Source organism: Pholcus phalangioides, unplaced genomic scaffold, assembly GCF_987345545.1.
Source record: "Pholcus phalangioides strain wild (caught in Gottingen) unplaced genomic scaffold, Ppha-v1.0 ptg000009l_1, whole genome shotgun sequence".
Taxonomy (NCBI): Eukaryota; Metazoa; Arthropoda; class Arachnida; order Araneae; family Pholcidae; genus Pholcus; species Pholcus phalangioides.
In genome coordinates, this window is record NW_028301602.1 from 19,074,109 (window position 1) to 19,101,011 (window position 26,903).

Consider the following 26,903-nt stretch of genomic DNA (forward strand, 5'->3'; position numbering starts at 1 on the left):
AAAATTACATAATTTTTTTTTTACCATTTTATTGCCATTTCAAAATGATATCAATTTGAATAAAGAAATTGTGTATTTTTACCTGTGAGCCGAAATTCTGTAGCAATTTCACTTTGATATAATAGAAACTATTTTACTTATTTTTTTTTGTAACAATCATAGGCGTTATTTATTTTTGATAAATTTAGATTTTTCGTATCCCTGTTAACAAGATAGTACCGGAAGATAAGAAGGAGAACTATAGACTGTGCTATTTTTACTCAATTTCCAGGGCTTTGAATATTTTTTAGTAACGTAATTTGAATAATTTTTTTTAGTAGTGGGGGAGAACGGGCAACTCGACTCGAGCTCGATTTTAGTTTCCCCGTGTGAGTAGGGCCTAAGTGGATTGACCCATCTCGGAAACCCCCTATAAATCAAGTTTGGGTCGTGATCCATAGTTCAAAGTCCCTGACTATTGGATTTGAATGACTATTTTTGGAAGCCCCGGTCCGCGACCCATAGGTTAAGAACCGTCGCTGTGGGGGTTGAGTGATAATAGTGAACCCCACCGGTGCCACAGTGGTGGTCGGCTGAAGTTGGTTTTTTGTTGTTCCCAACATCGAGGGGCGCGAATGCGAGCCAATCTCCCTGTTAAAAGAGCAACAGGCCAGAATCAGTACAAATGTTCAATCATAGCATTTCATTTCTGAAATATAGATGGCAGTACTGAAAAATCAGGCACACCACTAAATAGGGTTACCATATTCAAAAACTGAGAAAGAAGGATGCTTGCGCGTGCACCCATAATAACGTCATTTCCCCCAATTTACACAACAGATGGCGTCACTTTTTTTGAGAAAAAAAAGAAACACCACTACAATAATTCTTTCCAACTAAAACAGAACCGCTATATATGTTCCGGGAATTTAATAAATTCGGTTATTATGCATAATCCTCTATGCATATTATGCATAGCTACCAATCATTTTAATAAGTTTAATAAATTTTGTTTTTCACATTTATTGATGATTAGGCAGCCAATGCTCGCAAACGAGCAGGTACTGCCAAAAATCGTGCCAAAAGTTAAATTATGTGTCGTACCCAGCTCGTATTGGTAAATATGATAAATTGTCAATAAATTATTTAAATATACCGGAAATTTTGACAAAATTTCAGTCTAGGATAATGGATTCGATCATAATGTTGCTTATGGAATAGTTTATTCTTTATTCTTAATTTAAAGTTGTTGATGAATGTGAAGAAAGCTAACATTACAATTGATAACCTTGTCGTTACATCTCGATCTCCGCTTGGTTATCCAGTCTTTCGTACTTCGTATGAAAAGCGGAGAGTGACATCGTTTCTCTCTATATTTCATATAGTTGTTTGCGATTATTAACATGCACGACATATTTTTTCCTACTATAATTTATCGGTTTATTTTTAGTCGATTTACTATCAAAAATGCATTGATAAATTGGAGAAATATTTTACTAAAATTTACAAGGATTTTCTATCACATGTTCAGAAATTTGAAGTCGTTATCCTCCTTCAAATGTTTGAACATTTAAGTTTGCTTTCAATGAATAAATTTGTTAGTGTAAAAAATAAAATCGTTTTTATAACATTGAAAATAGCGCGATTGCACATTTGAAATGCCTCGCAGAACATCGGTGGAAATGTTTACCTTGTTTGCACCACTGTTCCGCGATCAGATAGGAAAATGAAGATATCGTTGAGACTGAAGCAACGTGATTGGCTGCGTGGAAAAAAATTACGAAAACAATCGTGTAATAGCGGAATAGAGGTTAGTTTGCGAAATATGCCCCCCTCCCCCTTGTCATCAAAAGTTAGCATATCCGAAACCCCTCCCCCCCCCCTCGATGCTGACGTAATACTTTAATGTCCCCTAACACTTAATATTTCGAAAATCCAGAATTCAATTCCATTTTTTAAATTATTGATGTGGTGGAAAAACCCCATTGAATTAATGCATGTTCACTGTAAAATCGGAAATTTTAACATTGATTTCTATGGAAGACTCATTTTCTGTGCTTGTTCCCTTCAAAGTGATGCTGATGATAATTATGACGTCTCATAAAAGCAGAAAATATCGGGACTGTCCCGAGAAATACGCGACGTATGGTCACCTTACTCATAAAAGAAAAGTCTCATAAAACGTGTTTCATACAACCTATTCAGTTTATACATGTTCCTCGTGGCCACAATGGGTCTTGAACCGAGCTTGAATTTGTTTTTTTCCCCCCTCCCGTAACCAGAAAAATAACAACACACAATCAATCGCTTATGATAATTGTTGGCGAATTGGTGAAAATCCTCGGATGAAGGGATTTCTCGATTATCCATTGAATGGAAATTTGATTTCGTGACCGTTAATCCTTTATAGAAAAAAGGAAAAAAAATATCCTCTTTATTTTTTTAAATAATTCTTTCCCCCTTCTCTTTACTTTTTAAGTTTCTTTTCTTGAGGATTCAAGAGGGAAAAAATACTGTGTATTCGTTGTAATTACAAATTTAATAAAGAATAATTATTATTATTTCTCAGCCATGTCTTCACAGAGTCTAACCAGGAGAGCCACTCATGCTGGTAGCTGGTACTCCAGTTCAGGTATGGCTTCATTATTGCAAAATATTTGGGACAATATAATTAATATATTGCCTTGAAATGTATTTGTTATTTGACCAGTATTACTATATAGTACTAAACCAGAATTGCCATGCACCTCGTCCATATTCCACTGCGGAACAAGTTTGAATATGTGTCTGGAGATGCCACTGGACTCTAATTTAGTTTGTTCCAGGGACCCAGGTTATTTGAAAAATATAGGTCCTTTTTGAGTGAAAGTGGGTCCCTCGAAAAAAATTATGCCCCCCCCCCCAATAATTCACTGGTATCTATGAATGCATTCCAGTATGCTCCAGGTCTTTGATCACCTGCTTATATTTCGTGATTGAGACTGAGCGGTGAGTCATGTTCTGGGTAAGAGAAGAAAGTATCGGTGAATCAAGTAATTCATTTCTAAAAACATGTTCTATCCAAAGGTTCATTTACTTTCATTGTCTACTAGTAGGAAAAACTTGCAAAGAAGCTCATTAGCACTGAGAATTTAATGTATGGAATTCCGCGCATGTAATAAATCGAAAACAAATGTACAGTTGATCCCGCATATAACGTTTCTCCAATTTTGAATGTTTTTCCACTTAGTACAACTTATTTTCATGGTCCTAACAATAAGTAATTCTCATTGAGATTTCCTGTTATAAGTGTTTTCCCTATTTATAACGTTTTTTATGACGGTTTTTGAAAAACGTTATAAGCAGGATCCACTTTAATTAACAGTTGGAGACACACATTTATATATTTATTAATAATCAATGTATAAATTCCCTTCTGATTGATTTTACATTTTGTTAAAAATATCTTAGCATTTTCAATATCTTCTGATCAAATTTAAAGCAAATCAGATTCTCCCTCTCCTTTCCGACACTTATCTTCCATTCCCTATTCCTACTTTGGATTTCCTGGTAAAATGATTTTATTTTCCTTCCCTGATGGTCCACCATTCTGATCTGTCGGCATTTAACTGCCACATATTTCAACACCTGAATATGGGAGCTATGTCAGATTTGTGTTGGAGAAAGTTAACAATGTGCTTATGTGTGTGTGCCCAGCATTTGCCGTGTTTTGTGTTCAGTGGGTGGTGCCATCTATCTATAGCGCTGCTACTAGATACTTTTTCAAACGGGGGAAAGTACACATTTTGGCACACCCATGTAATGTAGAAGAAGCAGTTATAACGGGTGAATTTGGAGCCCCCCCTCTCTAGTCCAGAGCCCAGAACAATAGGCCTGCCTGCCCCTCCCAGTTGCGGCCCTACATCTGTTCTTCAAACTTGTAATATGTGCATTTGAAGTTCAATGTACGCATATTTGTGTTGTAGGTCTGTGTGATCGCCGTGGCAACCAGAAGTTTTTCAAAGGAATAGCAAATTCAAAATTTGAAATCTTTAGAAAATCCCATTTTTAGCCGATGACCATTGCACAATCACAAGTTCCAAACACGGATTTTCACCAAAAGCAAAATTTGGGGGGAGGTTATAAGGGGGCCTCTCTCCAACCCCCCCCCCCCCCCCACATGGAGATCCAAAATTAAAAATATTTTTGTAAAGAATTAAAATATTGGAATAAATAATTTCTTTTATATTATCTGTGAAGAATTAGATCCTTGTGTCCCTCCAAAAGCTGATTCTGCTTACACACCTATGATTTCTGCGATGCAAAACCGTGGCTACCGCATAGCAGCTAAATGACAAAACTGAATATTCAAGGTCGAGTTTTTACAAATTCGGTTTTTTCCACGATATCAGGAAGGTTTTACAATTTCAACGCGCGTTCCAATCCTTTACGATTTAAAAAAAACGTGCATTAGCAACGTTTTGAAAAAACATGCAGTATTGTAGGAACAAACATCTTGTTTGAATGCCGGTCGATAGCCGCGAAAGTACCGTAATTTCCCAAATATAGCCGGAAGGGAGAAAATCTGCAGGGTAATAAAAATCCGAAATTTGAAACTTCTGTACATGGCCCCTCATTCAGGGAAGCAACCAAATATCCCTTATATTATTCTTCAACAACCTGCGTGTATATCAATACAGTAGTGTACAAAGTAGTAAAACCAGTTTTTCAAGGTCGTGCAATCATGATACACGGTGAAAAGAAGAAGAAAAAAAGGGGGAAATAGTTGGGGAGATTTTTCTCTCTACTTTCTTCTTAGAACTAGGAAAGAACGCGTCCTCTGGGACGTGTGAACAAAATTTGTAAGTGTTCTTTTCCGAAATTCCGGGTATTTGACCCATTATAACGCGTCAATACCATATCTGGTGTCTATGTTTAGTGAACCTTTTGTGGAGTTTGTCTGTGTGTAATGCTTTTCATTGCAATCAATTTTTTTAACTATGATTTTTTTCTCAACTCATTGTGAGTGAAGTGTAATGAATGAATAATTGTAATGTTGTAGGCCTGTTGCTCACTGTGGCGAGACTTTTTAACAGGGAGATCGGCTCGAAGTTAGGAGCAGCAGAAAACAAACTTCAGCTGACCACCACTGCAGCAATGGTGGGGTTTGAACCAGCTCCTCCTATAGATAGAAGACCTCCGCACAGGTTGCCATAAACGTCATTCAGACTACCTAACAAGTTAGCCACATTTTGAAACACAGCATGTTATTTCATTCCTTCTTATTTTGGCGTAGAATTTTCTTGATTGGCTCACAAATATTGCATAGTGATTGGATGTGGTTCATAGAAATCGTCGATTCTAATCGCGATCATTTCTTTTCCGCACAACAATGATACTGACATGAGCAGGGGATTTTTTCCCTGAATATTCTGAGGAAAAATGGACTGCTTCCTGAAGTCACAAGCAGCGTGCGGAGGCCTTCTATCTGTAGGAGGTGCAGTTTGTCCATCACTATGACCACTCGACCATCACAGCGGCGTTTGTTATTTGACTTTGTTATGGAGGAAGTGCTTTCCAATGCTTCACTCATCTCACAGCTCTGTCGTACACTGAAAAGAATTATTATTTGTAACTGACTGGTGCTGATCCAGAATGATGCCGAATTGAGTAAGTTTGTTTGATCGTTCCTTATTTTACAGGACAGACGAATTATTCCTGTATTATCCCCCAATTGGGAAAGGCTGTCGCTTCCATCGTCCCTTTCTGGATCTGCACCTGAACAGAGGCAGACATTTTTAGCTGTGAATGGAGCGAAGGCAGACATCTTCAGCTCTTTGAACCTCTGTCTCTTATTTGCCGGATGAGTGCTCTCGGCAAATGATAGACCAGGGTTTGAGTCTACGTGGGGGCAGAGATGAATTTTCTTCCTTGTAATCATCATCTCCACAAGTAACCAGTCTTTCAATGAATCTTGCATTAACAAATTGAGAGCACACTTCTATATTCATATAAAACGTTATGTACTCCATTTAGTTCTGCACCTACTTTTTTGCAATCCTTACAGGGAAAGCAACTTAGACCATCGGAATCTTGATAAATTAAAGTCTTACTGCAATTTGAAGAGGAGGAGGAATGTGTTCAGATTTAAGAAAGACTGAATGAGAGGGTGTGGTTGGTCGATCATTTTGTTACACTTTTCTCTCTTGCAATCACTAATTCTTTTATCTCTCTGTTGTGAACGATTTGCAAAGTGTGGTGTGAAACTAGTTTTACTATGCCTGGCAGATTACGCATTGCATACCTCGGCTAATGAGCACCTCATCTTTTAAATTCTTCAGCTTACAAAGATTTTTGTTTTTTCATGCTTTTGCCACCTTGACTAATGAAGATTTTTGTCACAGATTTCTCAGAATCGTTTCAGTCAAGGAGTACAAACAGAAATTTTCAGTCAAGTTCTTTGAAATTAATGTCACTCATTTCACATTAATTTATGCCTGAATATCAAAAAAGACTATATTTTGACGTGAATACATCTTTTAAATCATTTGGCAATACTGGATGCATCCTCAAAAAAATTGTGTAACGAAATGGTTTAAACACTCATATTTCAAGACCTATTCAGGGTGTAATTCGTGTTTTTGAGATGTCTGTGGATAGATCTTGTTAAGACATATTCAATGATATCACTGTGGTTTAATATCTTTCCTGGAACTTGTTGTCGAGAGTGTTGACGTTGTAGATAAGATAGTCTCCTTGGGCTAAGCTTTACATTTGGAGGCGAATGAAAAGGATCCAGAGAATTACTTAGAGAACACTCAAAAGACCCAACTACAGAAGATCTGGAAGAGTTAGAAAAAAAAGAACTAGATCAAGAAAGGTACATCTAGGATGAAGAGTGTTCAAAGGAAGAAAGCAAAAAAAAAAAAAAAAAATGTCAACGGGAGGTATAAAAAAAATGCTACGCTCTGGCATTTTCAGTGTTTGGGCAAAAAGTGGCATCTGGACAAAGCTTAAACTGTGTGCCCTTGGTTTGAGAGAAATACATCACTATGTTCCAAAACATTTTAAGAATTAGGTTCAATATTTACTTTGGACAACTTTTTAACTTCTCTAGCAAAGAGACAGAGGCCAGCTTCTTACAAGCTTAACCTGAATGGACCTTAAAGTTCTGGAAGAAGATACGTTGTGTGTAAAAAAGGAAAAAAAAGATTTTAATTTTTTCATCCCTTTTTTTTAGATCTTTCATCGAGTTGTGATGTTGTCCAGCTCAGCTTTTGGCGAGTGCTTCCTTCTTACTGTTTCATAAAAGTTGTCTTCAAGTTTTGGGCAGAACTTGAAACAAATTAATTGCTTTTACAAAGAAACCTATGGGAAATTGATTACGTTTTGACTAATGAACATAATTTTGGAACGAATTGTCTTTGTTAGCCAAGGTACCACTGGACTTCCAATAAAATGTTCATGGCACCCACAAAGGTGGTGTTGATAGCAATCAAGTTTGGGTGATTCTTGTCATTTTTTTCCACAATAAATTCACTATGGGAGGGCCTGTAGGCCCACAAACAATCACAGTTGAGGGTAGAGGATGTGGGGACTATGAGAAGGTTGAATGAAATTTGATGACATATCAATATACTTTTAACATATTATGAAGTAATTTAGACTCAATCTTTTGCTCTTTACAGCTAAAGAGCTTGGCAACCAATTGGAGAACTGGCTTAGTATGGCTGGAGAACCAAATCATAGTCCAGCCAGAGCTATTATTGCCCCGTAAGTAACTATTTCTCTTTTTTTCCCCAGCCTGGTATTGCCTGAACTGATATATAATTAGGGATACGTAAATTTCGTATTTACGAAATAACCACAATAAATACGAAATTCACAAAATAAATGTGATAAATGTAAAATTTTTGCCAACTTCGACGAATAAATGCTGAAATTTGATTTTTTTTACTACTTTTTTGCGAAATCTAGGTAACTTTTCTACTTTTTGAAGTGGAAAAGTAACCTTTCTCAGTAGCCTACTTATGAGCGTGCTTGAACGGGAAACCACAAGCATCACTTCTTTCCCCTTTGATGTTGTGTTAAATATAAATATAGTCGAGTTCGGTTACACATAGCCCCTAGGTGTTTCGAGAAGTGTATGTAATAACCAATGTGTATGTTATGAGGGACGTATTGAAATTAGATTACGTAGCAATGACATATATGCATTATTGAGATTGTCGTGGAAAAAATAAGCTTATGCCTCACATAATTGAAATATAATGTAGCATCCATAAATATAGTTTTTGATTGGTATCTGAAAATTTCGGAAATTTATTTAGAAAACGAGATAAAATATAAAACAACATGCAGATATTTTTTGAGTTTATGCTAATGGTTTTTCACTTTGAAGTTGACAGTATTGTAAAATTAAAAAATACAGAAAAAATAAGCCTAAGAAAATCGTTTTTTCGGGTTCAAAACAATTTTCATCAAATGATGGCTGCAAAAACCTTATTAACTATTTAAATCCCACTGATGTTCATGAATTCACCAATCAATAATACACTTGAATTAGCCACCAGTACTCCACCAATTTCAAATTGAATTGAGACCACTAATAAGAAGATCACAAAGTTATAAAAACAAGTAAAAATTCCATAATTCGAAAAGCATAAGCGATACAGTTCTGCACAGCAAGACAGGATTTTATTAAATGTCAAAAATTTTATTGCCAAAATAGTTACATTTATTATCGACAGGTGGCGCTAAACTTCGCCAATTATAAGATACGTGCTATCTGTTGGTTAGGAAGTGTAGGTAACTATTCCATCCATGTATTTTTGCGTTTATTGAAAAAATTTAGGTCTAAGATATCACCCGTTTACAATGAATGTTGTCCTTCAAAGGCTGTTTTTGACTATTTTCCTGGGTTCTTTTTTTCTACAGTGTTATATCTGGATTATTTTTTTTTTGGTTGAGCCCGTTTCCTTTTGGTTTGTTATATCCACAGTGTATGTTTTAAAGCAGGGTATAGCAGAGATAAAAATGTATAGACGTGAGAATGGGCAAAATTTTAAGGATTTCACAACCGTATTTTTTATCCACCGGTTATGTTATAAGTGTACCCGTATATGTAACTTTTTTTTAATTTCGGAAAATGGTGCTATAAAAAGCATTTGAAAAGTAAGGTTAAATTAATAGAAAATAGACATTTTTTTTTTAAATGCAAAATTTTTTATTTAAACCGTTTCATTTATTTGAGTTGTTTTTTGCGTGTGTGTGAACGAAAAGTAAAATTTTTCAAGTCATTATTGTGAATAAATGCAAAATTTCTGATCTGATTTTTTTTTTTTTTGCAAATAAATGCAAAATTTCTGATTTAAAAATTTTTTTTTTGAATTTTTTTTACGAAATTTATGTATTCCTATATATAATATATATAACTGATGTTCCCCTGCCCCTTTTCATACATATGTACTTGGACTGTGATGTGCATTGTACTTACCATAGATGCTTAGGGACTAATCTTTGCATTTCTTGTGCATTTACCATATTTGCATTTCTGTTATTCCCCCCATTTTCTCTTTTCTTTCTTGGACTGTGACATGCATTGTGCTTCTTGTATGTATGTATGTATATATATATATACCCCTATATATTTTGAAAAAGTGTTCTCATGTTTGATCAGATGGGGTGGATGGATTTGATCGACTGGGGACGGTGTTGCTACTTTTCCAACAGATACCCTTTACATTGAACCATGAGCTGAACGATAATTCTTAACTAATTTATTACAGAACAATGTTTACAACCAATTGGTTATACGGTTTCAGCATGCCCAATATACAGCTGTAGCTTCTCGATCGAGCTGACTGTAGTTTTTCTCTGCAGCTGTTAGTGATCTTGAAGTGAATGCAATAGGACGTTTACTTCCATTAGGCATAATATGCGATAATATTCCGGATAGGCTATGTGGCCATGTAGCATCAGTAGCCAAAGTCACTGGAAGTTCTGAAGTAAACGGTATGAGGACTTGGTCACTAGCAATTTCAGACTTGATTTTATCCATGCTGCTTCACAATCAGTTGTCCAGTTGAATGGAATACTTTTCCTGAGAAGATTGTTAGTGGGTGAAGTAACCTTGATGCACTCTTGATGAATTTCGAGTAATACATAACTAAGCCAAAAAATTGTCTCAATTCGTCAACATTTTTTGGTCTGGGTGCTTCTTGAATAGCTTGAATCAGCTGGAGATTTGTTCAGTCCTTTAAAAGTTATAACATGTCCACGGTATTCTACACTTTTTCACAAAATTTACATTTGTTGATATTTACATGCAAATTATATTTTCATAATTTATCTAGAACATTCAGCAAGTGTGTTGTGCATTCCTCATAAGTCTTGCCTTGTATAATTAAATCATCAAAATATGCAGTTACTCCATCTAAATCTTGAACAAACTGATCCATGAAGGAATGAAATTCGTTCTGTGGCGTTTTAATACCAAAAAACAATCTTTTTGCCGAATTGGTACCTCGATGTGTAGAGATTGTTTAAACTTTTGCACTGTTTTCATCGACTGCTAAATACAAATATGCTTTGTGGATGTCCAAGGTGCAGAAATATGATCCACCACGTAGCTTGTTGAATATGTCTTTAATCTTGGGTATTGGGTGTCTGGCATCATGAAGTTGGTTGTTTACAGTGATCTTGTAATCAGCACAAAGTCATCAGATTTTGGCACGATGACAAGTGGAGTTCTCCATTCTGAATTATTCACTTTTTCTATGATTAATTGAACATTAATTGATCGTAAGTTATCCAGGTCTTTTTCACGCAAAGCATATGGTACTGGACATGGTTTAACAAACACTGGTTTGGCATCTTTCCACAATTTCAGGGAGCATGTATAATCTGGAATCTTGCCCACTTTTTGTTCAAAATCATTGACAATACTAAGAACAGATTTTTTTACAGCACACACACAGGTATATGCTTGATGCTTGTTGAATCATGAATGTCATTTATGTTGATATCCAATTTCGACCAAGGATAGTTTCTCTCTCTTCAAATTGACAAGGTATAGTTCTTCACTGGATTTAGCATTGTAACATACAGTCACTTTGACGTATCCGATGGATTTGAAAATTTCACCTGTATAACTTCGGAAAAATAAATTTGTTCTCGGGATTGGAAGATTTAGGTATAAGCGCCTGTAGTCACTTATGTTCATGATGCTCACACAACTACCAGTCATATTCACAAAACGACAATTTTTCCCATTTAATTTAATGACTGCAAATATTCTATTGTCTTTTTCAGCAGTGTTAGTGCATATATATGAATAATTTGGCTTACTTGAAAGTGATCAGGATTTTCCACATATTGAACACTATTTCCTTCAGATCTGATTTTATTTTTCCGTTTCAGAAGCTCTGTAATACATACTCTACTGATATGGCCTTTTTGAAGCAAATCTGGCATGAGAACTTGTGTTTCACTCAACAGTTTTGAGTCTGGTGGTTGCTTTTTTTCCGCAATGGAGACACGTTTTCTAACCCGGTATCTCTCAAGTTGAGGTTTCGCTTTCAACTTGTCGATCTGTTGTGTCGATGTGGAGTCGATTTACGTCGCGAAATTCCGCTGTTGCACGCTAGAACTGTAATTACTCTTGTAGAGTTCTTTATTTTCAGTAATGAGACGAGTGTTTCATCCAACGTCAGTTCAGCTTGTTGCAGCTCATATAAATTGAGCACATAGCAATCCTAAGGTTGATGACAAATTTTGAGCATTCAGCATTTTCACAACTAGATTTGAATTCGACGGGTTTTGAAAGTTCTTTTAATGTAGCAATATAATTTGAAATCGGCCCACCTGGGTGTTGTGTGCAACAAAGAAACTTGTGTTGCTCCATCAGGATGTTTACCCTTTTGCAGAGATGATCTTTCAAGATTTTCAGCAGGTCGTTGTACGTCTTCGATGAAGGGAGATCTGGTGAAGTGAGACTGGAAAGCAGATGATGGTATTTAGATCCAAGACAGTTGATTAACACCATTTTCTTGGCTTCGGCGACGTCTGCTGTTGAATCCGTGAGTCCTTTGAGCTGGAAGTAGTTTTCAAGTCTTTGTACATATTCACCGAAACTTTCGTTAGCTTCATCGCAGCATTCAAATGAGATTGATTGTGATTGAAGAAGCATTTTCACATTGACGCCGGTTGAAGGTGCTGGAGTAGTTTGGTTTAGCTTCGAGACAAAATTATTTTAAATGGTTACTAGATCGTCGATGTCCGCCATTTCCGATTTTTTTCACTCGTCGCCAACTTTATTGTATTTTATGAGCTGTTTCTGTAGTGAATCACGATCTGAACGATAATTCTTAACAAATTTATTACGGAACAATATTTACAACCCATTCCCGGCATGTTGTTATTCCCTTGAAGTGTTGACACCTTCGTACAACATAATACTGCTTATTTTCTGGTGTTGTCAGATACATAACAAGTACATTTCCTGTTAGTTTTTTGTTACCCAACATAGAATTAACAATTGTGAATGACAACAATGAAATATACAATTTTCTTTCTACTTATAAGATTTATTACAATATTAAGTTTTTTACATTTTTTAGAACTTTTAACCTGTTAAAGGAGTAAACATAAATACAACAATTATTTAGAGTTCTTAACTTTAGTAAATATTGCACATTAATTTATTAGCTGTCACTGATCTGTCAGTCTGTTAGACAAGATTCACCACATTTCCATATCAGCGTCTCTTTTCTTCAACAGCACGAGTATCAACGACGTTTGTCCCAGGTGGTCAAGGATTATGACGGCATCAGCTCAGCCCTTCTGTCAATGAGTGAGATCTCCTTTCTCTATGTGAACTGTATATGACCAGGTTTCCAGACAGATGACGGGTCGGTGTCCCGGTGAGACGTCTAGCTCTCTATCAGGCTCGTGCCATTTGAATATGGCTGACAAGAACAAGAGCCCGAGGTGGCCCTAAGCCACTATGTCTGAACTCGATTAGATTGTCGGATCACCAAAACATGGACATGGTTCGTACGGTCCTTGAAAACCTTGAAAAGTCCTTGAAAAAAAAAGTTCATTTTCAATGCCTTGAAAGTCCTTGAAAATCCATGAGTCCTTGAAAAAATTTTTTTTTAAGAATTCTGTGAGAGTCCTTGAAAAATTTGTGTTTTCCGAAATAGTTTTCGCCACTTTTTTTTACTCTGTAAGTGACGACTTTAAAAAAGTGCAAAGCACAGGGAAAAAGCCTTAGCAGCCAATAACCCTGGATAACTGGATTTAAAGCACGGTTTTTCCTATTATTCTTAAGCAGGGTTTTCGTAGGAGCAGGTTTTCTGTGCCGCGTGCAAACACGCCGCCATGCCTACCGTGACACGGCGTCCACTCACCAATAATAAGAAAACAAGTTTGACTGTTTTTCTAGAGAGCGCAACAAGCCTCACGGCAGTGTTTTATGTCAGGCGTGATTGGCAGATTGCTTCTGGAAGAGTTGAATGCGTTGTGCGCCACTCGTTTTACCGATCTTCTCTTCATTTTTGTTTTCTTTCACTTCCCTTCATCGAGCTCGATGCTTCCCTTCAAACCGGAGCATGCAGATGACAGAGGAGCTGATGCGCCACGGTAGGAATGCACAAACGCTTAGTGTGATTATGTAACACGTTTCTATGAAATGATCCAGTTCGGTTCATGCGGCGCCAAAAACTTATGTTGGAATGTTTTTTCCTTTTTTATTCTCTGCGCACGTGGAACCGCTCGGCCAAACGCAATATGTAAATCGCCGGCGGCGTGCTCCCACTCTCACGGGAGCTCGGCTTTATACCGTAGGCTGGTTTTTTTTTCCGCGTGTATATCGGATTGTTTTTTTTCTCCCTGAGAGTGTGGGTTGTTATTTGTCGCCCGTTTTATTTATTTATTTTTTTTATGATCGTAAATGATCTTGTTTTTTCTTCCCCCTAACTTTTATGGAATAAAAGCTAGAGTTCAAAATGAACTTCCAATCATTGTTTTTTTTCTTCAGCTCAGTCGGCATGCTGTGGCCCCCAACAACCAATATCTCCTTCTAGAGTAGAAGTCCTTCTGCTCTAGAAGGTAGTGCAACAACCCACTTCTAGGAAAACTCTACTTTATGGTAGCATGTATCCTGTGATCGTATGTAGACGTATTTGGAGTCGTTGGAAGTCATTAAATTTTTGTACTAGGTATTTTTTCTGGAGGGCTTGAGAAATAAATATCTTAGAAAAAAAGTTTCATAATTTTTGCCAAAATAATTTCAGCCTTTCGATCCGTAAGTGAGCGAAACTTCCTTCTGGGGGGGGGGGGGGCACAATGATGATGTCAATTCGTATATGCATATATACATTAGATCAGTCAACTTCACCTTTCACGCTGCCCCCCCCCCCCACCGTATCTTCGCCCATGCTATCAACAAAATATTTATTTAGGGGTGATGTGAAGCGCTTGTACAAGGTTCTTTAAAGAAAGAAATCAAAAAATGAGTAGCAAGTGTGTGTACTTTTAATTACTTGTGGCTGAAAAATCCCTTCTATCAAGAATGGTTGCTGAGTGTGCCAGACAAAAATGCCGCCAAATGCAAGCTGTGCTTCAATGGGTGAATCTGCGCTGAAATCCATTGAGCTTATTATATTACTGGGGGGAGTATGATGTAGGGCCATAACTAGGATTTTTGTATTGTCTTGCCACCCCCACCAATTCGGAATTCAATCATTAACAGTGTTCACCTAAAAATTGCCACCCGGAGCAGTTACCCCCCCCCCCCCCCGCGCCCTTTAGTACCGCAGCGGGTATGATGTCAGTGGTCTACATCATTCCTTTGAAAATCACTTGATGCATTGTTGAATGTCGGTGCATCTCCGTTATTTTCTAATGGCATCCATAGTTGCTTAAAGGAGTTTAAAACAATAAATGAAAGAAATAATTTCAGTATCAATGATATGATTCCAAAATTAATGAGAGAATTCCAGAATTAATGAAAGATAATTCCAACATTAATGTGAGATAATTCCAACGTTAAAGAGAGATAATTCCGAAATTAATGAGAGATAATTCCGAAATTAATGAGAGATAATTCCGAAATTAATGAGAGATAATTCCGAAATTAATGAGAGATAATTCCAGAATTAATGAGACAATTTCAGCATTGATAAAACAAAAGAGAATTCCAGAATTAATTAAATAGTTTTAGAATCAATAAAAGAATTCAGCATTAATGAAAGAAAGAATTTCAGCATTAGCGAAAGAAACAAATCCAGAATTGAAAAAAGCAATTATTCCTTGAGTAAGAAAGAAATAAAATTAATGAAAGAAATAATTTAATCTTTTTCTATCTTTAGAAGAGTTCTTTTTTTTTAGTCTTTAAAATAAAATTAATTGCAATATTTAGAGACTAAACTACGTTTCAATGAGGAAATTGACAGGCACGGACTGTTATTCAATGTGTCATATGTTTTATATGATTTATATGTGTATGTAGCCTCCTTTATTCATTACGGATGATGTGAAATAAAGTAGGTAGAAATGTAATCTCTGAAAGTTTTAATCAAAATTAAATATGTGCCTGTTCATGTGAAAAATATGCGTTTGTAAAAAAAGTTCTTGAATTTTTAAGTTTTACCTTGAAAAGTGCTTGAATAGTCCTTGAATTTTTTTTCGTTGGAAGAGTACGAACCATGATGGAGATGGCAAGGGTGCTATCCAGTACACACTTATTCGGAACGAAACGTCTTAATGACTAGATCGTTCTGTGTGTAATTTTTGTCTGTCGTTTTCAGCACACTGGCAACCTTTAAAGGGAATCTTCCCATACCGAGATCCAATCAGACAGCAGGATCAGTAGCCTGTAAAAACTTTACATATTCGAACAACAAAACTCATTTGCATATCATACAGAATAAAACATTATTTCAACTTTTGACGTATGGAAGTTAGCAATATAAGAGGAATATACATTTAACACCTGGCCAGGGTTCGCCACACTAAGCCTATTGTACGTTGATTTTTATCATGAAGCTATTAACCATAAAGTGGTTCGCGGCCCACAGACGGCATGAAGGTAAAAACATTGCACATTTTTCTTGTATAATCATAATAAACCACACATGCACCTCGTCCATATTCCTCTGCGGAACCTCGAACGAATTGATACATGTTGGCGCATGCGTGTACGTGTAGTGGAACCTGACGTGAAGTTTGTTTCTGTGTAATAATGTATAGTACTGCCATCTGCCTCCAGCTTTTCTAACTATGAGTGAAGTGTAGTGATTGAATAATTTATCGTTGTAGGCCTGTTGCTCTCTGTGGTGAGACTTTCTAACGGGGAGATCGGCTCGCTGTATAATTACATTGCAAAACATTTATTACAATTCAATATTGCACAATTATATTTTAATATTTTTTGTATGGTGTTAGACGACGACTCCGCGGGACCCTAAGATCAGGAGAGGAAGGCAAGCTTCAGGATCCTCCACATGGGTGCATATGGGACATCGTAGTCCTACCTCTTGTCCCGTTCTCACCCGACAGCTAGGAGACCCCACCCCTGACTGCCAGACTTAGCGAACATAACTAGCCTGAGCCGGAATGCCCAGGGGAATAACCAGAAATTTCGTTTGGGGAGGGACCACTTTCATTCCGGGGGGGAGGGGGGGAGCAAAGTGACAGAACAATAGATTTGGCCATCTTTTTCCCTTTTTTCAGTCATTTTCTCACATTTCGGGGGGGGGGGGACCAGACCCCCAAGTCCCCCCCCCTCGCTACGCCCTTGGGAACGCCATTTGGTACCTGGGGTGGTTTCTGTTAACCGAGAGGTCCCTAGGGCCTGAACTAGAATTAAGAATTAAATTGAAATAAAATACTGTGAAGGATCCTAGGCTGTCATGTTAGAATACCCTTTACGTTAGAGGTTCTATAAGGAATATTAATGTGGGTATTTGTCTGGTAGTTCAGGTTCAAGCCTGGTATAGCCTACTTGCAACCAGTGATATTATAAAATTTTGTTCTTCCGGGAATACTGAAAAATTGATGGGGACATTGGAGAAGTGTTTAACCCTTTCTGCAGCATACAGTAGAGCCGCTATAATGGTTGAGTGACGGACTCGTGTCAGTGCCACAGTCATAGATGGCGACACTGAAAAATCAGACACGGCATTGGATATGTACTCAGATAGGTTAGGTAGACATAGTTTGTTCCAAACTCTGCTACAGACTGAGCTGGAAGATATCTCTGCAACGGGATAAGTCTGGTAGTCCTGGCATTCATTCAGCATACAGATCTTGATAATCCAAGGTAATCTTGATAATCTAAGGTAAATGGGACCAAGACCACCTCGGATTGCTAAAAACTTAGATTATCTGAGAAGTCAAAAAAAAAATAGGGGGGGGGGGAGGAGTTATACTCTCACGTGTTCTGTCCTTTATTTAATAGCTCAATTCATTACACAACTGCTAAGACCAGTGATGGACATTTAGAAATGGGCCAAAAAAAAGTGTCTGACATATTCAAACATAGATTCATATTGTATTCTTTTGCATTAGTAGGCATGCCATAAAACTCGAGGGACATCAGCTTTTTGAATATTAGGGAGTCTGGTCCTTTCCCGGCATGCCAGGTGCAGGCCAAGTGAGGCTTTAATTTAATAATTTTCCAGAATCTGTGACTCAAACTCAGGCTCAAGCTCACCTGCCACCTCCTGAGAGGCTATTGAAGTGAGGGCCCTCCTGCAATCCAAAATTGAAAAGTATTTATCGGAAACTTAAAATATTTTAAAAATATATTTTTTTGGTAAATTTTTTCATCTTAGAATGTTCCTTTTGTGGGACAACTTGAAATTTCATTGGAAGAGAACCTTTACTAAGCCGTTTTACCTCTCTCTTCAATCCATTTATCACCTCCCTCATCCAAAGAAGGTTCTGTGCATACCCCTGCGGTGTGCCACCATTACTTTTTTGAGCAAAAATAAAATTTCATTTCCTGACCAGCACATTAGCATCCCCCCAGTGCAGTTCAACATCACCCTAATTAAATAACCTATTGCGAAATGAAATGTTGAAGAAAGAAACAAAAATTTAATAAATTCAGAACGAAAAAAGTTCACTGATTAAGAAGTCTCTGTTTGACTTGGGGCCCATAGGTGTGATCCATGTTTATCCACCCATCGAATTTGTCCCTGTATTCTCAATAATCAATTGAAATTTTCATTGTACATTCAGTTGGAATTTTTGTACCATTTATTTTTATTGTGACAGTTACTAAACCATATCAGCATAGGCTCCGACATCTAGCTGCCGGGCTCCCTCTAGTGAGACCTTTGGCGGGTTTTCTGTCTTATTTTTCACTGGCCCATCTATAGTGAAATTATAGTGTAATTGCTCTATTTTGATGATGTGTACTTTTTTATATGTGTATCATGATCACCTATTCAGACTTTGACCTTTGAAGACCGGCTACACCCCGCTTCCCATCTTTGAATATAGCACCTATATTCAGACTACTTAGTTGTTTGCACACACTATTTGGATAAACCATAATATTATGTTACTATATTTTTCATTTACATTTTCACATTGAGGAAAAAAAATAGCACACTATTAAAATTTCATTCCACCAATTAGTTTATAAAGAGTAGGTTTTACTTACTGTTAGCCTACACTAATAAGAAAACACATCTCTGTTGTTCTTTTTCATCAGTGTTATCGGACTCAAACCAGTCACTTTCAGAATAGATAATTTCTCTTTTGGGTGAACGTAGTAGAAGCTCATGATTTTCATTGTCAGAGTTTGCATCGTAAGTTTTCTTGACCTCATATTCATTGTCCAAAATACTATTTAGTACTAAGATATCATTATTGCTCAAACACACCTCCCGTCTTCTAAGAAATATTTTTACACACTGTGTGTTACCCTCGGTTTCCTAAGAAGCTTTTAAAGCACATGGTGGGATGAAGAGTTATGAAATGTCAAACAAACAAAAACTGAACTTGCCAGGGGAACGATCAGAAAAAGAAAAGTTTCCTCAACTTTAATAACCAGAGACTATGTTCAGATAAATAAGAATTGGTGTCTTGATTGCGAATACATTAACCTCTGCTGTCCCCGCAAATTACAGTTTTAGTTAGCCGGAAGACAAGCAACATGATGCTACAAAGTTCATTATTTTATTTAAATTTTTTTCTTATCTGTATGTTACTAGTGAATATATGTTGTGTTGTGTGTGCCATCAGTGAATGATTGATTAGGAATACACCTAAAAAAACATGCATCGACTGCTCCAACAAGAAAACATACAATTTACATATAGCAGTCAAAAAGACTGCTCTTGGCAGTTCTAGGTATTAAACATTAATATCTCCCAAACAAAACTTTCAATATCTTTAAATTTTTGCACAGCTAGAAAAGGATAGAAATGATGAAAGGTCTCCAGAAATTGAGTGTGTATATGTTAAATATCGTCAAGATTATAGTTTTAAAAATCAAAATCCTTCAAAATGACTGCTCTGCCGTTCTAGTGTTAATAAATTTATTTTTGAATATTTTCTTTCAATGGCTTTTATTTTTATAACAAAATCAGTGTTTAATCTATTTACAGGCATGCAGGTTACCAGTATTGTGGAGCATGTGCCGCTTATGCTTATAAGCAAGTGGATTCTGAGCTAGTGTGAGTATTCGAAATGTTTTTTTCTTTTTCAGCATAATATAAAACTAATAAAAGGATGTGGCCAAGCAAAGATCTATGCTACCTTAAAATTTCTTTATAAAAAAATGACTGCTCCAGACTGACTTATTGAAGCTTCGCTCATTTTGAATCTACAATCACAAAGCTTGACAAATCGTTGGTGCCAGATCGCCATTGTGACTAGTATGCCAGTATCTGGGCGTGAAACTTTCAACATAAGATTACTTACTTAGTCTAAAGATGGCTCAGAATTATAGCTTTATAAGCTATATAAAGCTATTAAGTCTACATATATTCAAGATTATCAATCACTGACAGCATCCACGAAAGGAGACACTTATGTTTTATTAACAGTATGTAGATGTGATTTCTCTATTCTGCATGGAATTATAATCTGCTCGGGGGCAACGCAGAACCTGCCTTGGGGGGGGTGTAACTTTTTCTTAATTGATTAAAAAAAAAAAATTTTGTGAATTTTATTTTTTTTTGATTGAGTTTATGAGTCCCGGGGTGTGTGTGTGTGTGTGGGGGGGGGGGGGTACCCGCTCGAGAGAATCTCCCGATTTCTGGATTCCAAAAGTTGGCACGTCTGCTAAAAACATATTTACACGTAACATCACGTACAGCATTGAAAATTGATTTGACACAGAATTTTTTCTTTTTGTCACTTTCTATTCCAGTTTCTGAAAAACCATCATTCCGTTTTTAATTTTTTCATCAATAGATTTTCAAAATTTACTCAAACAAATTTCCATTTGCTGAAGCAGTGTCCTTCTCTCTGCTGTCCCCAGCCCATTTTTTTAAATTTTAAAATGATAACTTTCTATCCTAAAAAAAGAAAAATACAGCCGAATCTTGTTATAACAAGCTCCAAGAGACTGGAGAAATCACATCATTATAATGGAACTTTGTTTATAAAGGGATTTCAGGTTTTTGGATCGTTCTTATGCAAACTTTGGAATACAACTTTTAATACAAAAATTTTGGAATTTATATCAGTGAACAGTTTGTTATAACAGGATTCGACTGTAGTTGCAGTTATTATCAGCAGATGACGCTTTTTAAAAAGTGAATTTTTGATTTCAGCATCACATGCCAGTAATAAAAGTAACTGTTCTTACAACAAATTTTTATTATTTAATAAAATCCTGTCCTTGTGTGTGCAAACTAAGTTTGTTTTTCGAATTAATGAATTATTACTTTTTATAATCTTACTCACCTTATAAAAATTTGGGGAAAATTTCCCTCAAAAATTTTCTTTTGAATAAATTTTTTGCACACACTTTTGAAGACCTTATAGCTGATTAGATGACTTCGAATGTGGCAACATAGTCAGGATGCTTGAAGCTGGTTGTTCATACCGAGCAATGCACCGCCACCTGCACAGTATGGACACTGTAAAAAGGTGCTGGCAGCAATGGTTACTTCAAAGAACTTGTCAGCAGGATTAAGGCTCTAAGGTGACGATGCATGAATGTGAGGCAAGATCGGATGATTGTGCGACAGGCCCAAACTTCTCCAATGACATCATTGTCTGCTATCCGACATGCTACATCTTTTCCCATACCACCTTGATACCTTCCACCATCTGACGGCACTTTGCTGAGGCGGGGCCTTTAAGACATTTATCTTCAATCCTTCAATCCCACAACATCAGCTGAGTTGTCTAATGTGGTGTCATTACTGATCATCGTGGCTGCCAGCCGACTGGCATCACATAGTGTTCAGTGATGAATCCCACTTCAGTCTTGGAGCATAGGACCATCGGACCCGCGTATGTGGAGAGGGAGAGGGGGGGGGGTAAGATCAGCAGTCCCAATCAGCCTTTGTTTTACAGAGGCATACAGTCCCTGGTGTGATAGTGTGGGGTGCTATCTCTTACGACAGCAAGTTGCCTCTAGCCATCCTGCATACATCTTTAACAGTTCAAAGTTGTGTTTATGGCATCCTGCAGTCGGTCATGTTACCCTTCATGGCACGTCATCCTGAGGCAATTTCTCAACAAGATAATACCAGACAAAATATAGCTCGAATATCTTTGGGCTGCCTCCATGCTGTTGATACTCTTCCTTGGCCAACAAGGTCACCAGACCTTTTGCCAATCAAGCATGTATGGGGACATGGTAGGCTGCCAGATTTATGCACCCCAAAATCTCAAATAATAATAATATGAATTGAGCAATGATTTATGAATGCCTGGCAGAACATATCACAAGATGAGATTAGGAATCATTATCACTCTTTACGTCAGGGTTTAAGCTGGATAAAAAATTCCTTTCGCGAAAATGGGGGAAAAAGCTTTAGCAAAATACTGCCAATGCTAATGTAATGATTGATGGTTGGATGTCTGCTCGTTGCGTACCTCCTGTACGCATTTTTGCAAAAGTGGCTACTACTTTTTTCGCATTCTATGATTTTCTTTCGCATTTTGCAAAAAATGTGACCGTAGCTTAAACCCTGCTTTACATCAGTCTATACAAGCATGCATCACTGTCAGGAGGAAAGTTTCAGCAATTACTGATTTGAACATTCAATGTGCAATTGGTAATCATTAATGGGCCCTATGGCTTTGAATTCTTAATCATTTCATTATCTGTGTATGAGCATTACACATATTCAATTTCAATAAAAACAGTCACATTCTTCATGGTGCTTTTTTTTTTTCAAAAGAGTCTACTTATAGTGTTCAAAATATTATCCAAAAGTATTTAATTTATGTTTTTGATAATCTAAAACTCAACCCTGGAAGGGACAGAGGCACAATACTGTTTTAGATGGAAGCATTTGTTGAGCTCTAATGTAAATATTCTTAAACAAATTCTTTATTAATTACCTTTAATTCAACTTTATGTATCTTAAAAATATGTCTATTCAATCTTCGAGTCAGATATTTCACCCATAATGACATATCAATCTTTTCTCTTGACTGGATAGAGAGAAAAATAGGTATAAGTTGTGCCATCAAATTAGCTATTCAATGATAATTTTCATACTTATGTGCTAATCAAATGTTCTTGACTTAATTTATCATTGTTATTATTTTTCATAATACATGATCATGTGATTCATACTTTTCTTCCTTTGCACAGAAAACGAGTATTCATTCTTGGTCCATCTCACCATGTACGTTTAAGTGGATGTGCCTTGTCACCTGTGAAAGTCTATCGAACACCATTCCGAGATTTGACAATTGACCAGCAAAGTAAGCGACCAAAAATGTGTGGACAGATTATGTGTCGAGTGTGTCCCATATGGTCTGTTTGTTTACCTATGCAGATGAAATTTTTTACACGTTTAAGTAATTGGAGATGAAAAAAGTTAAAGTAATTAGTTTAGTGATTTATCAACCTTATTCTTAATCGAATTGGCCTAAAAAAATTTTTGGTCCCAGGTTATAATTTTCGAAAGTCCCCTTTCTACGGAATTTATTGTATAAAACCCATTCCTCCTCATACCAGGAGACAAAGAAAAAGTAAGATATAATTGGCAACTTAAAATGCCAATTAAATTGGCTCTAATGTCAATTAAATTTTTAGCTTTGGTTCTAATTAAAAGGTTCCAAATATCTGAATGCACAATGTAATAAGGGACTGCTTTTAATTATCTTTCCTCAGCTCTCTTTACAGCTGGTGCCACTGACACTCATATACAGGGTGTTATCTTAACATAGAGACAAACTCAGAGGCTTTGATATTAGGCATCAAGAGGAAGAAAATTTGCCATAGAATGTGGTATAGCAAACCATATTTAGTTGGAAAAATTTCAAAAATACTCATGAAGGTTGTGATGTCGAGTGGGACAAAAAGACCAATAATGAGTAGAAAAAAAATTATTTGACAGCAGGATTACAACACAGCCTGTGGTGTACAAAATAAAGTACAATAAATTACAAAAAAGTATGTAAAATAAGTGCAAAACGTGAAATAGGTGCTAAAACCATAAAATATGAGTACCAAAAAATACTGTCAAGTAAATGGTTTTTTACTTATTTACTTTACTTTTTTGTACTCATTATTTTACTTAATTTTGCACACCACAGGCTGTGTTGTAATCATGCTGTCAAATAAATGTTTTTTGACTTATTATTGGTCTTTTTATCCCACTCAACGTCAGCACCCTTCATGAGTATTTTTGCTATTTTCACTGACTAAACGTGGTTTGCATTATCATGTTCTATGGCAATTTTTGTTCCTCTTGATGCCTAATATTACCCTTCTGAGTTTGTCACCACTTCAAAACAACACCCTATTTGTAATAAAAAAATTTCATATCGGATCATGACGAATGGCTTAGTCTAAATCATAATAAATCGTGTGAAAGAGCTGCTCAAGCTCTTGTGAAACTCATGCAAAAAATTTCCCAACTAGTTTTATTCATGAATGGAGTCTTCTGTATTTGTCACTCGAATTCTATTCAGTTTCTTAGGAACAATTGTGAAAAAAAAACATGGTGTTAGAAAAAGAGTGTTTTGGCTCATTTTTATCTGGAAGAAAAACCTTTAAGTAATTAATTTTTTTTTTATTACCTTAATTTTATTTTCATATGATTAGTTGAATTATGCATAAAATTACATTTTGTCCCCCCATCCCAATCTTCAATTTTTACAGTTTATGAGGAGTTATACAATACAAGTCAGTTTGAAAAGATGACTCTATTGACTGATGAAGATGAACACAGCATTGAAATGCACCTGCCGTATGTTGCAAAAGTCATGGAGAAGTAATACAAATGATTAATCATTATTTTTTTTTGCTAGTCTGCATTAAATAAATAGACAGAAATAAAGCTGTTACACAGGATCGTGTATTTCGTTTTAATCACAAATTAACTATTCAAATTAGAGTAATAACAGTAAGGCAATCTTTTAAATTTCTTTATTTTTTGAATTTTTATTTTGAATGGAGCAGTTTTTATTGTCGTTCACATTTTTAGGACTACAAAAACGTTTTCACTTGTATAACACCATGAAGGAGCTAGTGTATCAAGCTTCACTTACTGCAGAAGTAGATTTGGTTTATCTCAGAATTGTTTTCAATTTCATATCCATTTTTTATTATGGTATTGATCATATAATATTCATGCACTTGTGGAATTTTTGTCTGCATTTTGGACATGAATATCTGTGATTTCAAGCTCAAGAGATGGCCAACATATCCTTCAGGAAACTTGTGAATTTCGCGTTATACTATGGGGAAGTGTAATCAGCAAAATCAGTCACTGGGCGTTTGTTGCTCTCAGTCAGCTGTTCCTTGGGCACACAACCATATTTTGTTGTGGAAAGTTTGAGCTAACAAAGTATGCATATGCATTACATGGTTGGAAAACTCATTGTTAAAACCATGGAGTTACAACTCATAATTAGAAAATTTGATGGCAGATAGCAGTGCTACACATAACAAGCATTGCATAGAAACAAACTTCACATTAGGTTCACAACATGTGCACACATTCTGGCATGCACAAATTCATTAGAAATTCTGTAAAGTAATATGTGGATGAGGTGCATGTGTGATTTAGTAGTAGTAGTTGTATGCACTACAGTTTCTTATATATCCAATAACACCCCCTATTCCTTGTTCCAATTATGGCATAACATTTTTATCAACTCTTGTGTAAATAATCTTGGAGTTTTTGTTGTCTTTACTGGGCATCATGAACAGTATTTTCTATCCTTATTGTACTTCTATGTTTGATATCTAGTTATCTAAGAGTTGACTTTAAAGAATTTTTATTCCTTCCCCAAAGCCAACACTTTACCATTGTGCCTGTTATGGTGGGTTCGCTAACTACTGACCGTGAAGGTGTCTATGGCAAGATCTTCAGTCAGTATCTGGCTGACCCTGAGAACTTGTTTGTGATTTCGTCAGACTTCTGTCACTGGGGTAACTATTACAAGTGTGTTTTTGACATGTATGATTTCAGTTATTTTCTTTACTGTGAAAAAAAAAATTAATTGAAATGGCAAGGAAAAGAATAATTTCATTGTACAGTAAAACCCCTCAGATGTAGTCACCCCTCTTTTACAAATAATAATTTTCCCTTGTATAATAAAAATATGCTTTTCAAACCCCTGATTAATGGTCACCCCTCTGCCACAGACAATTTTTTTTGTTCTACCAGTATCTGCAAAATAGAGGATATATTGCATATAATATTTCATCAAGTTGCGGAACAGATTTTTCAACTTTTTACTACAAAATGTGAACGCGAAAGTTGTAGTCAGATACTTTGTTCCTGTGGCAATATAATTTTTGAGTTGTCTCAAATGATTGTACTGTGAAACTTCTCTCTTACAGCCAAATAATAATTTCCCTCATACAGTAAAACCTTCTCTAATGGCCACCTCTGAACAATGGTAATCTCCAAACAGCAGGCAAATTTTGTTGGAACCTAATGCTTCCCATAGACTTAACATTGCAGATAACCTCCGAACAACTATCTCTGAACAACGGCCACTTTGGACAGGGAGTCTGAAAAAAAAGCATATCACTATAAGGGAAAATAATTTTCAAGGGATTTTTTCCCCTCAAGCTCTATGGAGAAAAAATCATGTATGCTTTCTTTGCCTGGGTATAAATGCTAGATGGGCATATTGAAGCCAGTGGAGAAGGAAAAAGAGCCACTTAAGGAATATATAGTTGTACCATGGCCACTTAAGTGATCTGCAAATATGCTAAAGTGATCTACTACTTAACCATACATGCACCTCGTACACATTCCTCTACAGAATTTCTAACGAATTGGCACATGTGTGTTCTGAATGTATGTGTGGCCCTAATGTATTTATGTTGTTGAATTTCACTTGTTTGTGTTCATGCTGCCATCTGTCTTCCATTTTTTGAAGTAAAAATATAAATGCTAAAGTGATCTGCAAATGTGTAGTGGGTAAATATGCTGTAGTAATAAAATATTCACAGTAAATATGCTGTGGGCCTCTGAAGTGATCTGAAAATGTGTTGTTCAGTTAGGGCCTGTACATCGCAACTTTAGTTAGGCGGCTTTGAAAAGCTAAGGCAGCCAGTTGGTGGACTCAAACAATGTGTTACTTAATGCATTTTTACAAAATTAGGTGAGAGATTCACATTAGATGACTTCCAGGGCCAAATTTGGCCTGCGCGTAATGGAGGGTTGGGCATGCATGGTCTGGTTGACTATGAGTGGGAATGAAGAACTCTTTTTAGATTTGCTGGTACACCGTCTGGTCTGTGTCAGTTTTTCTTGCCGTTTCTGTTG

At 36.4% G+C, this 26,903-nt stretch overlaps 1 protein-coding gene across 1 annotated transcript in view; it reads left to right on the top strand.

Moving 5' to 3' along the window:
* The first annotated feature begins 2,235 nt into the window (after positions 1 to 2,235).
* Positions 2,236 to 26,903, top strand: part of LOC149082185 (protein MEMO1) — a 37,264-nt gene continuing 12,596 nt past the window's right edge. Inside the window, exons 1-6 of the mRNA XM_089235699.1 lie at positions 2,236 to 2,611; positions 7,647 to 7,731; positions 19,584 to 19,652; positions 22,760 to 22,872; positions 24,278 to 24,389; positions 25,416 to 25,552. Coding sequence (XP_089091825.1) covers positions 2,551 to 2,611; positions 7,647 to 7,731; positions 19,584 to 19,652; positions 22,760 to 22,872; positions 24,278 to 24,389; positions 25,416 to 25,552 — 577 coding nt within the window. The 5' untranslated portion in view covers positions 2,236 to 2,550. The remainder of the gene's footprint in view (positions 2,612 to 7,646; positions 7,732 to 19,583; positions 19,653 to 22,759; positions 22,873 to 24,277; positions 24,390 to 25,415; positions 25,553 to 26,903) is intronic.